The 22,179-nt window shown below is 39.8% G+C and overlaps 1 protein-coding gene across 2 annotated transcripts in view; it reads right to left on the bottom strand.

Moving 5' to 3' along the window:
- Positions 1–806: 806 nt before the first annotated feature.
- The window catches only part of TMED10 (transmembrane p24 trafficking protein 10), a 45,004-nt gene continuing 23,631 nt past the window's right edge, over positions 807–22,179 (bottom strand). Inside the window, exons 3-6 of one of the 2 annotated variants that reach the window (XM_019920884.3) lie at positions 21,487–21,560; positions 20,446–20,577; positions 4,425–4,551; positions 807–3,988 (exon numbers count right to left, since the gene is read on the bottom strand). In XM_019920884.3, coding sequence (XP_019776443.2) covers positions 3,867–3,988; positions 4,425–4,551; positions 20,446–20,577; positions 21,487–21,560 — 455 coding nt within the window. In that variant the 3' untranslated portion in view covers positions 807–3,866. The remainder of the gene's footprint in view (positions 3,989–4,424; positions 4,552–20,445; positions 20,578–21,486; positions 21,561–22,179) is intronic. The other variant, XM_019920889.3, reaches the window with a different exon arrangement.

Genomic DNA, 22,179 nt, shown 5'->3' with positions numbered 1-22,179 from the left:
CAACGCAGCCAAAAATAAAAATTAAATTAAAAATTTAAAAAAAGGGCTTCCCTGGTGGCGCAGTGGTTGAGAGTCTGCTTGCCGATGCAGGGACATGGGTTCGTGTCCCGGTCCGGGAGGATCCCACATGCCGTGGAGCAGCTGGGCCCGTGAGCCATGGCTGTTGAGCCTGCGTGTCCGGAGCCTGTGCTCCGCAACGGGAGAGGCCACAACAGTGAGAGGCCCGCGTATCGCAAAAAAGACAAAAAAACAAAACAAAACAAAAAAACCCCAAAAAACCAAAACTACAACAACAAAAAAAATTTTTTTAAAAAAGAAGCTTTATGGAAAAGATTCAACTGCAAGTAAAAGGAACGGAGAAAATGGCCTTTACCTGCTGGAGTGGGGTTTTGCATAGATGTGATGGGTCAAAAAAGCAAGTCCTGGGGGGGTTCTAAATTGGGAGGGGTATTCTAAAGAATGGAGGGAAAGGGAGAAGACCCTCTGTAGGAATAATTCCAGTAGCAGTTTCTAAAACAGAGAAGCTACAGAGAATTCCTGGCTTACAGAACCCTATTTGGTCTTTCTGAACATGTATAATTATTATTACTTTAATATACATATTATATACAGTTTATACATTTATATATAAAGTATAATAAACTTTTACTAGCTCACATAAACTTTAACCATCTGGAGTAAATTATAAACATTTTTTCTCTAATTCGTCACATATAATTTGCCATACTTTAATACTGAGGAATATGGAGGAATTATTGCCAATCCAGACAAAGAGATACTCGAGTAACAGAAAAATACACCTAAAATAGTTTCTGCTAGCCTTTATTTGAGAAAATTTACACAAAAATCCCCAATCCAACACTTACAAGTGAATCTGTATAAATCCATAAATCCCACATGCCTCTTTCCATTAAACAAACATAAAAACAGCTTATGACAGGGGTTTATGACAATGGTATAACAAAGCTTACTTAAAACTATCACTTTCATCAATAATTTACAGGCTCTGTTGAATAACAGGTTCAAAAATGGAGGAAAGCAGATAACATCTTCGTTTTTAAAGCTGATTTGCTCTTGCACTAGTCTTTTATCAAAGGCAAATAATTTTACTTTTTAGATAAAATCAAACTGTGATATCAATGAACTTTAAACCAAAAGCACAAATTCTAAGTTTGTAGTCTTGGCATGAGTAAAAGGAAAGGACAGGAAAGAATTTCAGTTTCACAAAGTCACATGTGGGAACAAAACATCAGCCAAATAAAGTATTTTCCTCTCCTATCTTCTTCTTTGACATTTTGTCAGAACAGAAGACTACAACCAACTGAGTAGCTTTCATTGTTTCTAAAAAGGGAAAAGGCACCAGTCAGAAATATGAAAGTTTCTTGTTAGGCTAATGGTACAGAACAGTATTTCACCTTTAAATGTCTAAGGATGGATCTTAACTCACAAATTTGGTTATTCTCTTCCCTGCTTGGATGTATCCTCTGTTGTTTAGTATATGTAATACCACAGATAGACTTTCTCAACATCTGCTGCCCTTATGGTGAGATTTGGCTGCCAGGTTCTCAGAAACAGTATCTATCAATTCTTAACAGCAGATGGCAATGTTGCACAAATTAATGACAGAACTACTTTTATGCCACACCAGAGGAATGCACAGAGGGAGTCAAAAGAGGGGGGAAAAAAGGCTTTTGGGTTCACAATAGCTGGAACATTTACAGAACAGCCTGGGAGTTTAACAACATAACTCACTCCCTCTTTCCCCTTTGTACTTTATCCAGGTCATGACAGCACTGTTCTCTGTTAATTCCAACATGCTGCTTCTTAACTGCAAGCTGCAGAGCCCTAAGTCCTGTAATGCTTGTCATTGCGATGGGACAAGCCCTGTAACAGTCAGCAGGGTTAAAAAAAAGAGATTACAGAAAGGACAAACTCCCACCCACTTTATTGGGAGAAGTGGGGAAAATATCAAGTGATGTTATTTTTTCACTGTTGTTTATGAACATGATCATTCGTGTCCACTCTTTCTCTTATTTACCTTAGTATTGGCCTTTAGGCACCTCATATTCCCAAAGTGATTATTGGATTTGCTTTTATAACATATATTTTCAGGTATTTACTCGATTCATGATCCTTCCAGATGTGTTACCTTTTAATACTTCATATATCTTAATTGTCTAGATGGAATACATAAGAACAGAAATTAAATCAGTGACTTGCCATGTAAGAAGACTTCGTAAATTTTACTTATATTTTCCTTTGTATAAGTTATGTTAAAAATTTAAGCAACCACATAACTGACAAAGGACTTGATCTAGGATATATAAGGACTCCTCAAACTCAATAGTATAAGTCAACTATACTTCAATTAAAAAAAAACCTCAGTAGTAAAAAGAACACACAATCTAATCATAAAATGGGCAAAGGAACAGATATTTCACCAGGAAGAAATACAGATGGCAAATAAACACATGAAAGGATGTTCAACACCATTTACTAATAGGAAAATGCAAATTAAAACCACAATGAATATCATTACACACACCTCTCAGAATGACTAAAAAAATTTAAAAAAAATAGCAAATACTGGTGAGGATGTGGAGAAACTGGATTGGTCATACATTGCTAATGGGAACGTAAAATGACACAGTCATTCTGAAAAAAGCAGGACAGTTTCTTACAAAAATAAACATGTGTTTACCAGATAACCCAGCAATTGCTCTTTTGGGCACTTATCCCAGAGAAATGAAAATTTATGTTCACATAAAAACATGTACATGAATGTTCACAGCAGCTTTATTAGTAATGGCCCAAAACTGAAAACAACAGTGATGTCCTTCAGATGCTGGTTAAACTGTGGTACATACACACCATGAAATGCTAATGAGCAATAAAGAGGAACAAACTAGTGATATATGCAACAACCTGGATGGATTTCAAGGGCACTATGTTGAGTGAAAAAAGTCAATCTCAAAAGGTTATATACTATGTGATTCCATTTATATAACATTCTTAAAATTACAAAATTAGAGAGATGGAGAACAGATTAGTGGTGCCAGAGGTTGGGGCTTGGGGTTAAGGAAGGAGGTGACTGTGGCTATAAAAGGGTACCCCAAGGGATCCATGTGATGAAACGGTTGTGCATCTTGTGGTGGTGGTCACACATCCATACATGTGATAAAACTGCATAGAACTGAACACACATAAATACACAAAAACAAAGAAGTTCAAGCGGCTGAGCACAAATACTTTAATTCTCTAAAATGAAATTTTCTTTAAGAGTAATCTACAGTTCAAAGCTCATTTCTATGAGGTGTCACATCCATTACACTTTTAAGAGACATAAAATTGTGAAAGGGTATCACCAGAAGCTATCTAAACATTTCAGCTAAGGGTCAAGAGAAAGTTAATGGTATTGTCACACAGAAATCCAAAGAGGACAATCAGAATGAAACAAGTTCAACATGGTCATACAAATGTTGGTAAAAGAACTAGAGTGGAAGCCCAAGCTGGTGAGCAAGTGGGAGAAGGAAAGAAAACATGGTTCAAACAGATCATACGAGGAAACCCAGTACAAATGCTGGCTTTGGCATTATCTAGGTAACCCCTATTTTTTGTCATAGGTGACTCTAATAATAGTCTTATTGTTGCAAAACCAGTCCAAATCCTACCAAGTTAAAAAGAAGTCCCTCTTTGACTTATTGGGTGTAGGTGGTAACCCACGTCCTCCCACACCAAAAGACATCAGTTCTAGCAAGAAAGCTCCAACGTGCCTTGATGGTGTTGCTGGTAGGATGTCTTAGGCCACGCACATCCCAGCGATGTTCTGCTGGCTAAGATACAAGGTGGGAGGAGACTGGGCTTTATTACTCAATCAACTTCTTGGCCTTGAAGAAGCGACGCAGGTAGAAGACCTGCCAGGTGGCTAGACCAATGAGGCAGAACATTGAAAAGATGCTGAAGTACAGGACCCGAGTGTTTGTGGACTCTAAAAAAAAAAAGCAAAAGCAGTGTAAATGTAATGAAGTGAGGCTCAGTAGGCTAAATGGCCACGGGGAAAAGGCAATTAATTAGCTTCACTCTGCCCCTAGGCCTTACAGGAGGATCTCAGATAAGTTTTTTTCTTAAATTTTCATTATCCTATACATAAATGTTAAAAATTACAAAGATTAGTACTATTAGTTTGATACACTATGAGCTGACTGAGAATATGGTCAACTGCTTATCACAGAAAAAACTGCTATTCCCTTGAAAATCTAACAAGGCTCATTTACCTGTAGAGCAACAACACGGAAGTAAGCAATTATCCTTCCACACAACCCCCTTTGGCAAATCTGAGAAAAAGGTACACCAGAATTTAAAGTTTGGGGATCTATCTCCTTTACGGTGCACGTACTGAGAAACAAGAGCTTCCCTCCCCTCACCATTGGTATCACGCATCTCTTCCTCTCGCTTCTTCATATAGGCAAAATCATTAACAATAGATTCTGAAAGGTCTTCTAGGCGTCGTAGCTCTACCTCCAAAGGTTTGAGCTTCTCAACTTTTGCAATCTGGAAAAGAAAGGAATTATGAACACACTCCCTGAAAAAACTGCTACAGTCAAGAACACAACATAACAGAGGAGTCTTTTTAAAAGTTTCGCCAAACTTAAAATTTCTTCTGTCATTATTCTAACACATTTTAAAATTTGGGCTTCTTCCCTTCCCTACTGTCTATATGTTTCCATCTCAAACTGTTTTCATACTTTAATTTTGATTAAAACCTCCTTAGTAGTACTATAATATGGTAGCCTATAAAATAAGATATATTATTTTTCCAAGATTTCTGACTTTAATAATGCATTTTACTTTGCCTTTCCACTTTTGTCTAAGAAATAAGCAATATTATTAGCATAAGTGTGAGCGTCATAGTATTAGTCAAATGTGGTTTTGAGAAGAAAACACACCAAATTCCCAATAGGGAATGCACAGGAATGAGAGAGTACATATAACTATAACATTAAGATAATAACTCAAACTGCAAAATTAGAGAATTCTGGTTTGCTCATTTAAATCCCACAATACTTTAAGGTTTGTAACAGAGCTCTAGAACCCAGATGAATCCTAGCTCTGCTTAAAAAAAAAAAAAAAAAAAATCCACTGAGTGTTTTTTTGTTTTTGTTTTTTAACATCTTTATTGGAGTATAATTGCTTTACAGTGTTGTGTTAGTTTCTGCTGTATAACAAAGTGAATCAGCTATATGTATGCATATGTCTCCATGTGTTTTGTTTTTAATTACACAGCCAGTTATCAAAATAAATCTCCAAGGACATCACTGTGTGCTAAGGAATGAAGGGTATGAGAAATAAACTGTCTTCCTTTTTCACCCCAGACCACTGTGAAACCTCCAAGAGTATCTAGTAACTAAAGGCATATATGATCAGAGAAAGGATTTCATATTCTATTTGTTTTTTCTTTATCAATCTTAGATTATGATTTGTATTAAAATGGGGATATAACACCAGAGCATTTCAGATCTTAAAATTCATATACCAGTTGCTCTTACATTTTTTCCACAGAGAACTCTTCAAAAAATATTTCTACATCTGCTTCTTTACTCCCTATACATTCTCTATACAACTCCCCACTTTTTCTTCTCTTCTGTTCAATTCACCTTCCTTGTTATTTTCCTCTGTTAAATGTTAATAGCAGTTAATGTGGGATGAATGGGAATAGTTTGAGGGTGTTCTTGTGTTCTCTTCACTAAACTATATTCTTCATTGAACCTGTGAAGAACAAGACACAGTTATTTAAAATAAAAGAAAACTAAAAACTGCTGTTAAGATAGGGATATAAAAATTGAGTTTATATTTAAGGTACCTAATTTATTAATTTTAAAAAATTTATCTATTTTTGGCTGCACTGGGTCTTCATTGCTGTGCACAGGCTTTCTCTAGTTGCGGCGAGCAGGGGCTACCCTTCATTGCGGTGTGCGTGCTTCTCATTACGGTCGATTCTCTTGTTGCAGAGCACGGGCTCTAGGCACGTGGGCTTCAGTAGTTGTGGCACGAAGGCTCAGTAGCTGTGGCTCGTGGGCTCTAGAGCTCAGGCTCAGTAGCTGTGGCGCACAGGCTTAGTTGCTCCGTGGCATGTGGGATCTTCCCAGGCCAGGGCACGAACCTGTGTCCCCTGCATTGGCAGGAGGATTCTTAATCACTGCGCCACCAAGGAAGTCCTAAGGTACCTAAAATATAGTGATGGATTTGTAATGATCCACCTAAGTTTTCTTTCACTGGATGCACATTTTCTTACAATTGTAAAATGTTGGATACAGTTAATAGCTTGACTGACAGCTAGCTACAGAACAGAATAAAGCTAACTGGGTATAAGATTTACAATGGTTAGTTAATACACTGAGCTAACACTCTTAGCTGAATACCCAAACACCAGGTTTTGCCATTAACCTACCATATATATCTGTTAATTGATTTCATATAGAGGTGCAGAGCAAAGAAATCCCCCCAGGAAAAAGATACAAGACATATATAATAAGCTGAACCTTTGGCTGTTTAACATTTTCCCTCCTGGTATATGCTTTCCCCTCCAAAGCTTCCTGAATGAGATAGTATGAAGGCAACAGCATGATACCTCTTTAGAGATAAGTGCTTTAAGGCTCCTTAAATAGAAACTTATAAAAGGAACTGCAAGTGAAACTATGGCTGTACCTCTCTCTGCCAGCTGAAAATAATATTCTTAAAAATTACTTTGAAGACTACTTCTAACTCCCCACCCTTTTTTTGGTTAAATGACAATAGCCCAAAGGCCTAAAACCCCAAAAAGGAGGATGGAATGAAAATAAATTTGGTACTGAGAATAGCCTTTGTAGAATATAGTCCCCCAAACCTGTCCCAATCCTTTTCCTTTCTGGTGTTTCATTTATTTTTTAGCTATACAAGAAACATATAAATATGTCCCCTTACTAAAGAATTTAAATTATTCAGAAGCAAAGGAAACAAAAACAAAAGGCCCATCTTCACAGCTCCTCGATCCCCACATCCACACATTCCTTCCCAGAGGTGGTTATGAACTTGGTGTATATCTTTCTAGACCTTGTCAGAAGATAACACACTATTTACGCCTTTGTATATATATAAATGTACGTAAGAAAATATAATTAAAAACATACTTATAAATGCGATCATAATGTATATGTTGTTCTAAGGCTTCCTTCTTTTCATTTAATAAAATCTTTCCAAAAACTTCAGTGCTGGGCTTCCCTGGTGGTGCAGTGGTTGAGAGTCTGCCTGCCAATGCAGGGGACCCAGGTTTGTGCCCCGGTCCGGGAAGATCCCACATGCTGCAGAGCGGCTGGGCCTGTGAGCCATGGCCGCTGAGCCTGAGCGTCCGGAGCCTGTGCTCCGCAACACGAGAGGCCACAACAGTGAGAGGCCCGCTTACCGCAAAAACTTCAGTGCTTGTAGATTCACCTCATACTTACTTCTTAACTGCTACATAGTACTCCATATGGCATATGGGCCACTGTTTACTTAATCATTCAATTTCCTAACCCCTTTTCTAGTATAGGACCTACTGTAGACTCTATACTTCTATTCATAACATATCATCCAAGTCAATTTCATTTTCTCAATGAAATCCCTACTCAATCCTGCCCTTAATTCAGTAAATTATTTGCAGACTTCCTGAGTGGGATGAAGGTCTCTTTCTCTAAAAAACATCTCTGCCTGATAACTACCTTTATTCTTGATATTAGTTTAAAATCCAGCGAACGTAAAGAATTGCCAAAAGACTAAAACAATATTGAAAACCAACTTGCTATTTCAACCATCTAACATATCATGGATACTCAGTGGAAATAACAAAAATAATGAATATATTTCTACATTTAATCTAAACCTAGAAATCAAAACAAATGTAAAAAGGTTTTTCTGTTTTGTTTTTTAACATGTTAATACCCTAACAGTGTTTTTTTGAGGGCTTATTATGTGCAAGGCACCAAGATAAATTATGATCTCTGCTCCTAAGAAGCTCACAGTCTCGTGGAGAGGCTCACCTAAAAAGCTACAACCATAATATAAAGCACTATGTATTAACTTCTACAACAAAGGTACACATTGAAAGTGGAATGCAAAGAAAGTAGCACGAACTTAATTACAATTGGAAGAATAAAGGAAAGCTTAACAGGAAGTGGGGGAGTTGGGTCATACAAGGTGTACAGGATTTTAAGAGATGGGAGAGACAGATATTTAAGGCTGAGGGGAACCTGCAAACCAAAACATGTAGGGAAGAAAGTGCAGGCCCTGCTTAGGAGGCCATGAGCAGCCATAAAGTAGGTAGATGTGCGTGTGTGTGCGCGCATGCGAGCTTGTGGGTGGGTGATGGGTAACAGCAAATATAAGCCTCAAAAGTTAGGCTGGGGCTTCCCTGGTGGCGCAGTGGTTGGGGGGTCTGCCTGCCGATGCAGGGGACGCGGGATCGTGCCCCGGTCTGGGAGGATCCCACATGCCGCGGAGCGGCTGGGTCCATGAGCCATGGCTGCTGAGCCTGCGTGTCCGGAGCCTGTGCTCCGCAGCGGGAGAGGCCACAGCAGTTAGAGGCCCGCGTACCACAAAAAAAAAAAAAGTTAGGCTGGAGCTAAATTGAGGATGAGGATGAAGAAGGTAATATAATGAATTAGACCTATTACTATATACCCAGAATGTGATCCGTATTTTATATCTTATACTCTCACTTAATCCTAATAACATAATCCTATATATGGTGAATATTATTATTCCTAAATTTCTCAGATGAGGAAATTAAGGCTCAGAGTGTTAAATAACTTGCCCAAGGTCTCAGAGCTTGGTTGAGCTAGAATTGCAATCCAAGTCTGAGTTTATATTTTATTCTGTAGGAACAAAAAATTTGGTGAAGAAAACCAGATGACTAGACTAAGTTTTATCTGGATCAAAAGTGAAGTGAATGTGCTATAGTAGGCCACAAGGATCTGGGTAAGTTGTCCAGTTTATCAGTCAAGCTTCATAGGTTTCATACTGCATTACTCTAATTTTTATAACTAATAGAATAAAATTTTAAAACAAATTATCCTAAGTATTTTAAAGTAGACCCTCTTCGCTTGCCCAGGACTAAGCATTCAAAGAGTATCATCAAGGGACTTCTCTGGTGGTCCAGTGGTTAAGAATGCGCCTTCCAATGCAGGGGACGCGGGTTCGATCCCTGGTCAGGGAGCTAAGATCCCATATACTGCGGGGCAACTAAGCCCGTGCACCACAACTACTGAGCCTGTGTGCCACAACTAGAGAGCCCACGCGCTGCAACTACCGAGCCCACGCACTCTGGAGCCTGCACACAACTAGAGAGAAGCCTGAGCGTCACAACGAAGATCCCACATGCTGCGACTAAGACCCAATGCAGCCAAATAAATAATAATAATAAGAGTATCATCAAGACTTTATATCAGTCAGTACAAAAAGCTAATAAGAAAACCTCTATCAATATCCCCACTGACTGTTGTTCTGCTATTCAAAACATCTGATTCAATGTTCAAAGTGTCTGTAAGAATGTGAAATTACACATCTCACGAAGGCAGGCCATTATTCTGGTCTACTTTTCCAAGGCTGGAAGGATGATGTGTGTTTTGCCAACAGTCTGATAAAAGCAAACCCTATTTGACAATGTGTACCATAGGTTCTCCACTAGGAGGTAGCATTCCCCTTGTAGGCTGCATTTAACCATTAAATAATCAAAAATATCAGAGCTACCAGAGACATCATTTTACAAATGAGGAAACTCATGATTCCATAAAGTTATTCAGTCCTTTGAGGGGAAGACCAAGACTAGCAGTACCATGGTCTCTTGACTCCCTACCCACGGTCACCAAAGCATTTAGCATCAAAACTGAAAGCTCTGCTGTAAAATGTAAGCAGAAATGAATCCCTGACTTCCAAAAGCGTACACACTCAGTGTGTCCAAATCGTACCTATCTTTCCAGCCTTAACCATGAAGCCTCCTTTAACCACTACTGTTAACACTGATTCCCTCTTTCCTAATGCCCTACAACACTCAGACTTTGTGTCACACAATTAACACTCAATCATATACTGTCATATTCACATTGTTTTTGCTTTTTATCCTTTTCCCCCACACTAGTTTGGATCTTGAACTCAACAGAATCAGAATGATATATACCTTGTGTAGTCCCACATGCCTGATACATGGTACACACTTATAGCTAACCCATTAGGTCCATTCTAAGCCTTCTTTAAGGAGCCAACATTCTCATAGCAGCTATGTGCTGCTGGTCCCCTGAAGCACACACTCCCTGTATGTTAAGAGCACTCTGCATTTACTTTCACTCAGCATTCATCTTCACCAGGCACACTGCCTAGGAAAAAGTTCTCTCTACCACAATATCTATCACTCTTCATCTGTAATGGTAGGTATTGCTTGGAAAAGCTTTCCCTGTGTATCTATGACACCTCCAAAATAACCGTAAAATTACTCTTCTTAAACCATATCTAAATCTTCCATTCCTCTAATGATGATCTGAATCTAAAGAGTTCAGAGTTCTATGTAATTGTACCAAGGAAAGGTATTAAATCTGAAAGACTGCTTCTTAAAACACACATGTGAAACCAGCCTCTAGAGAATCACTAGATTCTTTCCCTTGGTGGAACACTGAGAAACTCAAGAGAGAAGCTTCTTGAGGAGAGCCAGATTCAGACAAATGACTGTTATCTCCACATCCCACTCCACAGCCCCTGCAAATTTTAGAAGCATAGCAATAAAAGTGGAGACCATCCAGTCTAACACAATCAAGATAATGAAGACAGTTGTACACCCAAAGGCAAGTCTACTTATACATGGGGGCATGTGAATCACAGGCTTCTTCAACAAAGGTCAAAAGGTCAACAATGTGCAAAATAAGTCCCGCTAATACTGCCAACCTTAGGGTTAAATGAATGAAATTTAGAAAGATCCTATTTACTCGGTCATAGCCATTTGGCAGTTTCTAGAAGGGGTAGGAGAAGGGAACTAAAATCTACTGAACTGATCACCTATGTGTCAGGTGCCTTACCCATGTTATTTCATTTAACTTATGTCAAGAAACGGATTTTGGATCAAGTATATAAAACCAGAGTTCCTCCTTCATGAGGGCATTCAGAGAAACAGAACCTTTGGAAAGCCTTCAGCTGTTGCTCCAACAAGTGCAACTGTGTTTTTGGTGTATTTGTTGGTAGCAAATGGCATACTAATAGACCCCTAGGCAAAACATGACTTTAGTTGAGTTGAAAATGTGGACATCCAAGCAAGAGGGGACATACACAGCCCAAGAGTTAAGAGGATATGTCAGACAGCTCGTTCTTGGTGGGATAATTGCCTTCATTCCCACAACTGTAAGATTAGACAGTAAGTCCCTCCAAACCGCTGTTCTAGTTCACAGACCACAAACTAAAAAGAAATGGCTCAATTCACATACTGATTCTACAAAAATGCCACCCTCTGAGGGGCAAATGCCACCCTCTGATAGGGGTGAGAGGTCCTTAAAATACAATGGAGGGAATCAAAAGTGCTTTATTTCTGAGGAAATACACATTCTTTCTCTTTAAAGAATTCAAACTACAAGCCTATGCTTCTTTACAAAATGGCAACCATTCTGCCTTCAAATAATGTCACCTTACATTTGTATCGTGTTTACATAGCAATTCACATGCATTAACTAATCCTCCATAACAATTTAGTAGGTAGTGTGGTACTCTGTCCAGCTATTTAGACAGCGATTACTACTGAATCTTACAGGACCACATGGGATTTCAGAATTATGAAGTCCCCAAATGTGAGGGAGAGCTGTGATGTGAAAAAAACATTAAAAGAAATGTGCCACCTTCCTGAATCTAAATACTGATGCTGAAGGGCCGCAATCCTCTGGAGATAAAGTCTCTCCCTTGTCTCAAGGGCCTGAAATTAAATGCCTCAAAACCTCTACATAGGCTCAGTGCTCTCTGGTAATTAACCACTCAACAAGTGCTTCTATTATCCATGTTCTTGTCACAGGCATTAGCCCAGAGACAACTAATAGCTATTTCTGAGCAAGGTTTAAGGCAGTCTAGCCACAGACTGAGAAAAGGGCTAGTCTTTGGCCTGTGTAATAACCACTTGTCCTCCTCTGTCTCAGTCTGATCTGCTTTTTGTGGGGTGGGGGAGTGGGGAGGTAGACCACCGAAGAAAGCAGTGGGAGGAGTTTCTTGGTTAAGAAAGAGAATTTAGAGTTGTGTTGTAACCATGTGCGTAAAGAAAGGCTTAGGACGTGCCAGACTTCCGAAGCAGGAAGCAGGCAAAGGAAGCACTGTGGTTTCCTTTCTGCTAGGGATTCCCCTCTTGGGTTAAGTAAAAGGTCAGGAAAGATAAAGGCCCTTTCCCAGTGTCAACAAAGTCCAAGGATGATGGAAATTCCAGGAGGTATGGGGATTCTAAAATGCCACGTGGGGGGGGGGGTGGAGTCAAGACGGCAGTGTGGGAAGACGTGGAGTCTGCGTCTCCCCAAAATTAGGGTGCCTGCAAGATGCTGGTGGGGGACCTCCACGCCCAAGGTGATGGGAGGAAACCCCAAGCGAACTGGTAGGATGTGGGGGGACTGAGAGGGGAGGAGAAGTGGAGGCCAGATAGGACCAGTGCTCCTGAGGGGTGGCTGAGGGGGGAGGGTTTCCCACGCCTGGAGGGACCTTTGGGGGCTCGGATCAGTGGGGAGCATGCTATCCCCTGACCAATAGGCAGAAGTCTGCCTGGCTCTCGGGCTGGGTCCTACCCCCTCAGAGGCCCCCTCGGGGCTGCGAGGGTCCTGGGGGTATAGGAGGGAAGCCAGGGAGATCAGGAGAGGCAGGTGGGAGGGGGCCCTCTGGGATGGCCCTGCCCACTTGAGCCCGGAGACCTGCTGAGCTCCCAGGTGGGGTCCCCCACCCTCTGAGCCCCTTCTGTTCCTTGAGCCTAAGCGCCCCACCCCCCACCCCAGGGCCTTTTCCAGCCCTAAGCATAAGTCCTAAGCATAGGTCCCACCCACCACCCAAACCCCATCCCTGCTTAGGTCCCACCCTCCACAGCCAAGGCCTTTTCCACCTTTCTTTTTTTTTTCCTCTCCTCCTTTCTTACTACTGTGGTTCTGTTTTACCTTCTGGTTGTTTCAAATATATTTTAATTTTTATATTCTTTCTAACATATCTGCTAGTTTCCTAGTCTAATTTTATTTTTTTCTTTGTCATCGTTCTCCCCCCCTCCCCTTTTTTTTGCCACTCCGCGTGGCTTGCAGGATCTTGGTTCACGAGCCAGGGGTCAGGCCAAAGCTCGTGTGGTGGGAACTCTGAGTCCAAACCACCAGACTAACAGAGAACCTCAGACCCCAGGGAATATTCATCGGAGTGAGGTCTCCCAGAGGTCCTCATCTCAGCACCAAGACCCAACTTTACCCAACAGTGTACAAAGTCCAGTGCTGAAAGCCTCAACCAGTAAGACAGGAACACAATCCCACTCATTCAAAAAAAAAAAAAAAAAAAAAGAAGGAAACAGCAAAATAATGTCACAGATGAATGATCAAGGTAGAAGCCTAAAAGATCAAATAAATGAAGAGGAAACAGGCAATCTACCTGAAAAAAACTTCAGAGTTAATTATAGTAAAGATGATCCAGAATCTTGGAAATAGGATGGAAGCACGGATTGAGAAAATACAAGAAATGTTTAACAAAGACCTAGAAGAACTAAAGAACAAACAGAGAAGAACAACACAATAACTGAAATGAAAAATACAGTAGAAGGAATCAATAACTGAGACAGAAGAACGAATAAGTGAGCTGGAAAACATAATTGTGGAAATAACTGCCGAGGGGCAGAATAAAGAAAAAAGAATGAAAAGAACTGAAGACAATCTCACAGACCTCTGGGACAACACTAAACGCACCAACATTTGAATTATAGGGGTCCCAGAAGAAGAGAAAAAGAATGGGTCTGAGAAAATATCTGAAGAGATTATAGTGGAAAACTTCCCTAACATGGGAAAGGAAACAGCCACCAAGTCCAAGAAGCACAGGGAGTCCCATCCAGGATAAACCCCAGGAGAAACAGACAAAGACACATATTAATCAAGCTAACAAAAATTAAATTCAAAGAAAAAATATTAAAAGCAGTGAGGGAAAAACAAAAAATAACATACAAAGGACACCCCATAAGGTTATCAGCTGACTTTTCAGCAGAAACTCTGCAGGCCAGAAGGGAGTGGCAGGATATACTTAAAGTGATGAAAGAGAAAAACCTACAACCAAGGTTACTCTATCCAGCAAGGATCTCATTCAGATTCTACAGAGAAATCAAAAGCTTTTCAGACAAGCAAAAGCTAAGAGAATTCAGCATCACCAAACCAGCTTTACAACAAATGCTAAAGAAACTTCTCTAGGTGGGAAACACAGAGAAGAAAAAGACCCACAAAAACAAACCAAACAAACCCAAAACAATTAGGAAAATGGTAATAGAAATATACATATCAATAATAACCTTGAATGTAAAATGGATTAAATGCCTCAACCAAAAGACACAGACTGACCAAATAGATACAAAAACAAGACCCATATATATGCTGTCTACAAGAGACTCACTTCAGACCTACGGACACATACAGACTGAAAATGAAGGGGTGGAAAAAGATATTCCATGGAAATCTAAAGAAAGCTGGAGTAGCAATACTCTATCAGATAAAATAGACTTTAAAATAAAGACTGTTACAAGAGATAACGAAGGACACTACATAATGACCAAGGGATCAATCCAAGAAGAAGATATAACAATTATAAATGTTTATGCACCCAACATAGGAGCACCTCAATATATAAGGCAAATGCTAACAACCATGAAAGGGGAAACTGACAGTAACACAATGATAGCAGGGGACTTTAACACCCCTCTTATACCAATGGACAGATCATCCAAACAGAAAATAAATAAGGAAACACAAGCTTTAAATGACACAACAGACCAGATACATTTAATTGATATTCATAGAACATTCCACCCAAAAGTGGCAGAATACACTTTCTTCTCAAGTGCACACAGAATATTCTCCAGGACAGATCACATCTTGGGTCACAAATCAAGCCTCGGAAAATTTAAGAAAACTGAAATCGTATCAAGCATCTTTTCTGACCACAATGCCATGAGATTGGAAATCAATTACAGGAAAAAAACTGTAAAAAACACAAATACAGGGACTTCCTGGTGGCGCAGTGGTTAAGAATCCACCCGCCAATGCAGGGGACATGGGTTCAAGCCCTGGTCCAGGAAGATCCCACATGCCGTGGAGCAATTAAGCCCGTGTGCCACAACTACTGAGCCTGTGCTCTAGAGTCCGCGAGCCACAACTACTGAGCCCTCATGCCGCAACTACTGAAGCCTGCCTGTGCTCTGCAACAAGAGAAGCCACCACAATGAGAAGCCCGCACACCGCAACGAAGAGTAGCCCCTGCTCGCTGCAACGAGAGAAAGCCTGCACGCAGCAACAAAGACCCAATGCAGCCAAAAAAAACCCCAAAAAACCCACAAATACATGGAGGCTAAACAGTGCACTACTAAATAACCAAGAGATCACAGAAGAAATCAAAAAATACATAGAAACAAATGACAATGAAAACACGACAACCCAAAACCTATGGGATGCAGCAAAAGCAGTTCTAAGAGGGAAGTTTATAGCAATTCAATCTCACCTCAAGAAACAAGAGAAATTGCAAATAAACAATCTAACCCTACACCTAAAGCAACTAGAGAAAGAAGAACAAAGAAAACCCGAAGTCAGTAGAAGGAAAGAAATCATAAAAATCAGAGCAGAAATAAATGAAATAGAAATAAAGAAAACAATAGCAAAGTTCAATAAAACTAAAAGCTGGTTCTTTGAGAAGATAAGCAAAGTTGATAAACCGTTAGCCAGACTCATCAAGAAAAAAAGGGAGAGGACGCAAATCAATAAAATTAGAAATGAAAAAGGAGAAATCACAACCAACACCGCAGAAATACAAAGGATTATAAGAGACTACTACAAACAACAATATGCCAATAAAATGGACAACCACGAAGAAATGGACAAATTCTTGGAAAGGTGCAATTTTCCAAGACTGAACCAGAAAGAATTAGAAAATATAAATAGACCTATCACAAGCAATGAAATTGAAACTGTAATTTTTTGTTGTTGTTGTTTATTTATTTATTTTTTCTTATTAGTCATCCATTTTATACACATCAGTGTATACATGTCAATCCCAATCTCCCAATTGAAACTGTAATTTAAAATCTTCCAACAAACAAAATTCCAGGACCAGATAGCTTCACAGGCAAATCCTACCAAACATTTAGAGAAAAGCTAACACCGATCCTTCTCAAACTCTTCCAAAAAATTGCAGAGGGAGGAACACTCCCAAATCCATTCTATGAAGCCACCATCACCCTGATACCAAAACCAGAAAAAGATACCACAAAAAAAGAAAATTGGAGACCAATATCACTGATGAACAGAGATGCAAAGTTCCTGAACAAAATACGAGCGAACAGAATCCAACAACATATCAAAAGGATCATACACCATGATCAAGTGGGATTTATCCCAGGGATGCAAAGATTCTTCAATATACACAAATCAGTGTGATACACCACATTAACAAACTGAGGAATAAAAACTATATGATCATCTCAATAGATGCAGAAAAAGCTTTTGACAAAATTAAACACCCATTTATGATAAAAACTCTCCAGAAAATGGGCATAGAGGGAACCTATCCCAACATAATAAAGGCCTTATATGACAAACCCACAGCAAACATCATACTCAATGGTGAAAAACTGAAAGCATTTCCACTAAGATCAGGAACAAGACAAGGGTGTCCACTCTAGCCACTCTTATTCAACATAGTTTTGGAAATCCTAGCCACAGCAATCATAGAAGAAAAAGAAATAAAAGGAATACAGATTGGAAAAGAAGAAGTAAAACTGTCACTATTTGCAGATGACATGGTACTATATGTAGAACATCCTAAAGATACCACCAGAAAACTACTAGAACTAATCAATGAATTTGGTAAGGTTGCAGGATACAAAACTAATGCACAGAAATCTCTTGCATTCCTATACACTAACAACAAAAAATCAGAAAGGGAAATTAAGGAAACAATCCCATTTACCATCACAACAAAAAGAGTAAAATACCTAGGAATAAACCTATCTAAGGAGGTGAAAGACGTGTACTCAGAAAACTATAAAACACTGATGAAAGCAATCAAAGATGACATAAACAGATGGAGAGATATACAATGTTCCTGGATTGGAAGACTCAGTATTGTGGAAATGACTATACTACTCAAAGCAACCTACAGATTCAATACAATCCTTATCAAATTACCAATGGCATTCTTCACAGAATTAGAAAAAAAATTTTACAATTCATATGGAAACACACAAGACCCCAAACAGCTAAAGCAATCTTGAGAAAGAAAAACAGAGCTGGAGGAATCAGGCTCCCCAACTTCAAACTATACTACAAAGCTACAGTATTCAGGACAGTATGAACCGGTTTTCAGGGCAGAAATAGAGACACAGATATAGAGAACAAACGTATGGACAACAAGTGGGGAAAGTGGCGGGGGTGGTGGTGTGATGAATTGGGAGATTGGGATTGACATATATACACTAATATGTATAAAATGGATAACGAATAAGAACCTGCTGTATAAAAAAATAAATTAAAAAAAAAAAGACAGTATGGTACTGGCACGAAAACAGAAATATAGATCAATGGTACAAGATACAAAGCCCAGAGATAAACCCACGAACATATGGCCACCTAATTTACAACAAAGGAGGCAAGAACATACAAAAGAGAAAAGACAGCCTCTTCGATAACTGGTGCTGGGAAAACTGGACAGCTACATGTAAAAGAATGAATTTAGAACACTACCTAACACCATACACAAAAATAATCTCAAAATGGATTAAAGACCTAAAAGTAAGACCAGACACTATAAAACTCTTAAGAGGAAAACATAGGAAGAACACTCTTTGACATAAAGCATAGCAAGGTCTTTTTTTGACCCACCTCCTAGAGTAATGCAAATAAAAACAAAAATAAACAAATGGGACCTAATGAAACTCAAAAGCTTTTGCACAGCAAAGGAAACATAAACAAAACGAAAAGACAACCCTCAGAATGGCAGAAAATATGTGCAAATGAAACAACGGACAAAGGATTAATCTCCAAAATATACAAACAGCTCATGGAGCTCAATATCAAAAAAACAAACAATCCAATTAAAAAATGGGTGGAAGGGGGCTTCCCTGGTGGCGCAGTGGTTGAGAATCTGCCTGCCAATGCAGGGGACACGGGTTCGAGCCCTGGTCTGGGAAGATCCCACATGCCGCGGAGCAACTAGGCCCGTGAGCCACAATTACTGAGCCTGCGCGTCTGGAACCTGTGCTCCGCAACAAGAGAGGCCGCGACAGTGAGAGGCCCGCACACCGTGATGAGGAGTGGTCCCCACTCGCCGCAACTAGAGAAAGCCCACACATCAAAACAAAGACCCAACACGGCCAAAAATAACTAAATAAAATAACTAAATAAATTTTAAAAATATGGGTGGAAGGGGCTTCCCTGGTGGTGCAGTGGTTGAGAATCTGCCTGCCAATGCAGGGGACACAGGTTCAAGCCCTGGTCTGGGAAGATTCCGCATGCCGCAGAGCAACTGGGCCCATGAGCCACAATTACTGAGCCTGCGTGTCTGGAGCCTGTGCTCCGCAACAAGAAAGGCCGTGATAGTGAGAGGCCCGCACACCGCGATGAAGAGTGGCCCCCGCTTGCCATAACTAGAGAAAGCCCTCACACAGAAACGAAGACCCAACACAGCCATAAATAAATAAATAAATAAATTTAAATCATATGGGCTTCTAAGAAGACCTCTGCTTAAAAAAAAAAAAAAAAAGAAAGAAAAATAAATGGGTGGAAGACCTAAATAGACATTTCACCAAAGAAGACATACAGATGGCCAAGAGGCATATGAAAAGATGCTCAACATCACTATTAGAGAAATGCAAATCAAAACTACAATGGGGTATCACCTCACAACAGTCAGAATGGCCAGCACCAAAAAATCTACAAACAATAAATGCTGGAAAGGGTGTGGTAAAAAGGGAACCCTCCTGCACTGTTGGTGGGAATGTAAATTGATACAACCACTATGGCGAACAGTATGGAGGTTTTTTAAAAAACTAAAAATAGAACTACCATACGACCCAGCAATCCCACTACTGGGCATATACTAAGAAAAACATAATTCAAAAAAAGACATGTACCACAATGTTCGTTGCAGCTCTATTTACAATAGCCAGGACATGGAAGCAATCTAAATGTCCATCAACAGATGAATGGGTAAAGAAGATGTGACACATATACAATGGAATATTACTCAGCCATAAAAAGGAACGAAATTGAGTTATTTGTAGTGAGGTGGATGGACCTAGAGTCTGTCATACAGAGTGAAGTAAGTCAGAAAGAGAAAAACAAATACCGTATGCTAACGCATATAGATGGAATCCAAAAAAAAAGTGGTACTAATGAACCTAGTGGCAGGGCAGGAATAAAGACGTAGACATAGAGAATGGACTTGAGGACACGGGGTGGAGGGGGAAGCTGGGGCGAAGTGAGAGTAGCATCAACATATATACACCACCGAATGTAAAATAGCTAGTGGGAAGCAGTTGCATAGCACAGGAGATCAGCTCCGTGCTTTGTGATGACCTAGAGGGGTGGGATAGGGAGGGTGGGAGGGAGGCTCAAGAGGGTGGGGACGTGGGGATGTATGCATGCACGTGGTTGATTCACTTTGTTGTGTGACAGAGGCTAGCGCAGTATTGTGGAGCAGCTATACTCCAATAAAGATATATTAAAAAAATAATAAAAAAGTAAAATGCCATACGATAGTGACGTCCACATCATTCTATATGTGAACTCACAATACCATCTGTTTTAGAGAAAAACAATCTATGTCTAATATGCAATCTGAGGTTGAGAATATAGCAGCAGTACTCAAAAACTGAAAATCATTTTACCTATTCTTCTACCTCAAGATAATACAACATTTTTCTTAGTGCTTTATACCGTACAACAGTGCTTTAACTTACATGATCTTATTTAGATATAATTAGGATTCTCGGATTTTTCAGTTTACTCTTAAGTTCATCAAACAAAGAAGCTCTTGCTTTATTTCTTTTACCTAAACTAGCCTGGAGACAGAAACAAGCAAATCAAAGTCTCCACTAGGAATTGTCTTCCATTCACAACTGCATCACTTGCTCCTGTTTATTCCCTACCAATAACTCAGTCTAGTTTTGTTCAGTTGAACACACACATGAACTAGGAAAAAAAGGGGAAAGACCTGGAGAGCTGCAATCATTGTAGTACTACTTCCTGTCGTAGAACCAGCCAGTCGCTTCCAATCTTCCATTTTAGGATATTTCCCTTCCAAGTTCTGACCAAAGATAGAATAACTTCTCCTGATCCAACATTCCTAGAAAATTCTCTTAAATCACTTAAAACAACTTTCCTTTGTTTATTCAGTTTACATTCTTCAAAAGCCATTTACATTTCCTGTACCCCGCCTCTTCTTCATGCCTTCAGGTACTGCTGTAAAAAGACTGATCTCGGTACAAACACTCTTATCTTTCTGTAAAGATCAATCCTCCAGTCTTAAATAGTTCTTGTGGTTTTTCAAAGGTGCTCTTCATTTGAAGAACCATTTTGTGCTGCCCCCAGAGTCTCTCACAATAATTGAGATTAAAAGGGCTTGGTCTCCCTTCCCCTAATTCTATGCACACTTCCACCTCCCTACCACCCAAATAAATGCCTATTTTTATTCTCTACAATACTTCCTGTCAGCAAAACTGCTAGTCTCTTGCAGTTTTTTCTTCCATCTTGCTCTCTCTTTGAAATTATTTTAACTAAAAGCTACTTTTGATTATTGTGTTTCTCAAAGACAGCACAACTGTTCAAGTCTCAAACAGCACTGAATCTATGCCCTAGCTATATACATAGCTGTCAGTCGGGGAATAAAAGCCATAGGAATTTTTTTAAAAATCACTTTTCTTAACCTTGAACATTAACATAAATGAATTCCAGCTTTTAAAAATTATAAATATTATCTGGTTTCAGACGTCTCAAGAGCACTAATGGCATATGCTTGGGGTTTACCACACCAACATTTCTATGGGACAGTTGGTCCAGTCATTTGGCTGACAGCACAGCCAGAATTATTATTCAAGGCTGTTAACATAACTTTTTATATCAAGCTGGTTATCACATGACTGCTGAGAAAACCACAGCCTCCCGGGCAAAGCACAGCCTGTTGGCCTGACTAGGTCACAGAAACCTCCCAGAACAGCAAGCTACTGCCTCTACTGGCTGTTACAGCAGGACATACCTCTTCGTAATTTTTCGCCTCCACTCCATGCTTCATGTCTAGGATCACGAGTTGGTCAGGTATCCGCCCTGTTCCTGAGAAAGAAATCAAAGGATTCATTGTGCGGAATGTTTAAAATTCCGGGAAATCACCCACCCACCCTCCCTCTCCCTAAGCCCTACCCTCTCAATAGAGGGAAACAGCGGCAACTCCTCCCCCTACTCAGCTGCAGAAAATTCCTGGCTCTGGCTAAAAATCACAAGCATTCCAGACAAAGCCTCTATCTGTGTGGGGTGCCAGAAAGTGACAAGAACATGCTGCTGGCAAACATCTCTGAGGGAGCAGGACACAAGATACTGCAGCTGGTACTACAGAGGAACAGAACAGGGGAAGAGAAAACACACAGGCTCACTGGATTAGGAAATGAAAGTCACAACAGCAGACAATTGAGTGGCATATAGACCAATAGGTAGAGGGCACCAACTTAGGCTGAAAAGGAACATTTCCACATCTGAAAAGGCTGACCTGTGAAATTCTGAGAGAAGGATTACTCGGTATACGCTAAGCTTGAATTTACTTAATACAAATATGAGTACTGAAAAGTACACAGGATTTGTCTACTATTCCACTTATTTCAAACATTTTGGTCAATGTAAGGCCATTTCAATAGGTAAATAAAGTGTTATGGGACTATTCCCACAAAGCCTTTAGAAG

The sequence above is a fragment of the Tursiops truncatus genome, chromosome 2 (genome assembly GCF_011762595.2).
Source record: "Tursiops truncatus isolate mTurTru1 chromosome 2, mTurTru1.mat.Y, whole genome shotgun sequence".
Classification (NCBI taxonomy): Eukaryota; Metazoa; Chordata; class Mammalia; order Artiodactyla; family Delphinidae; genus Tursiops; species Tursiops truncatus.
Note: the sequence above shows the minus strand (reverse complement) of the source record. Positions and strands in the feature narration are given on the sequence as shown.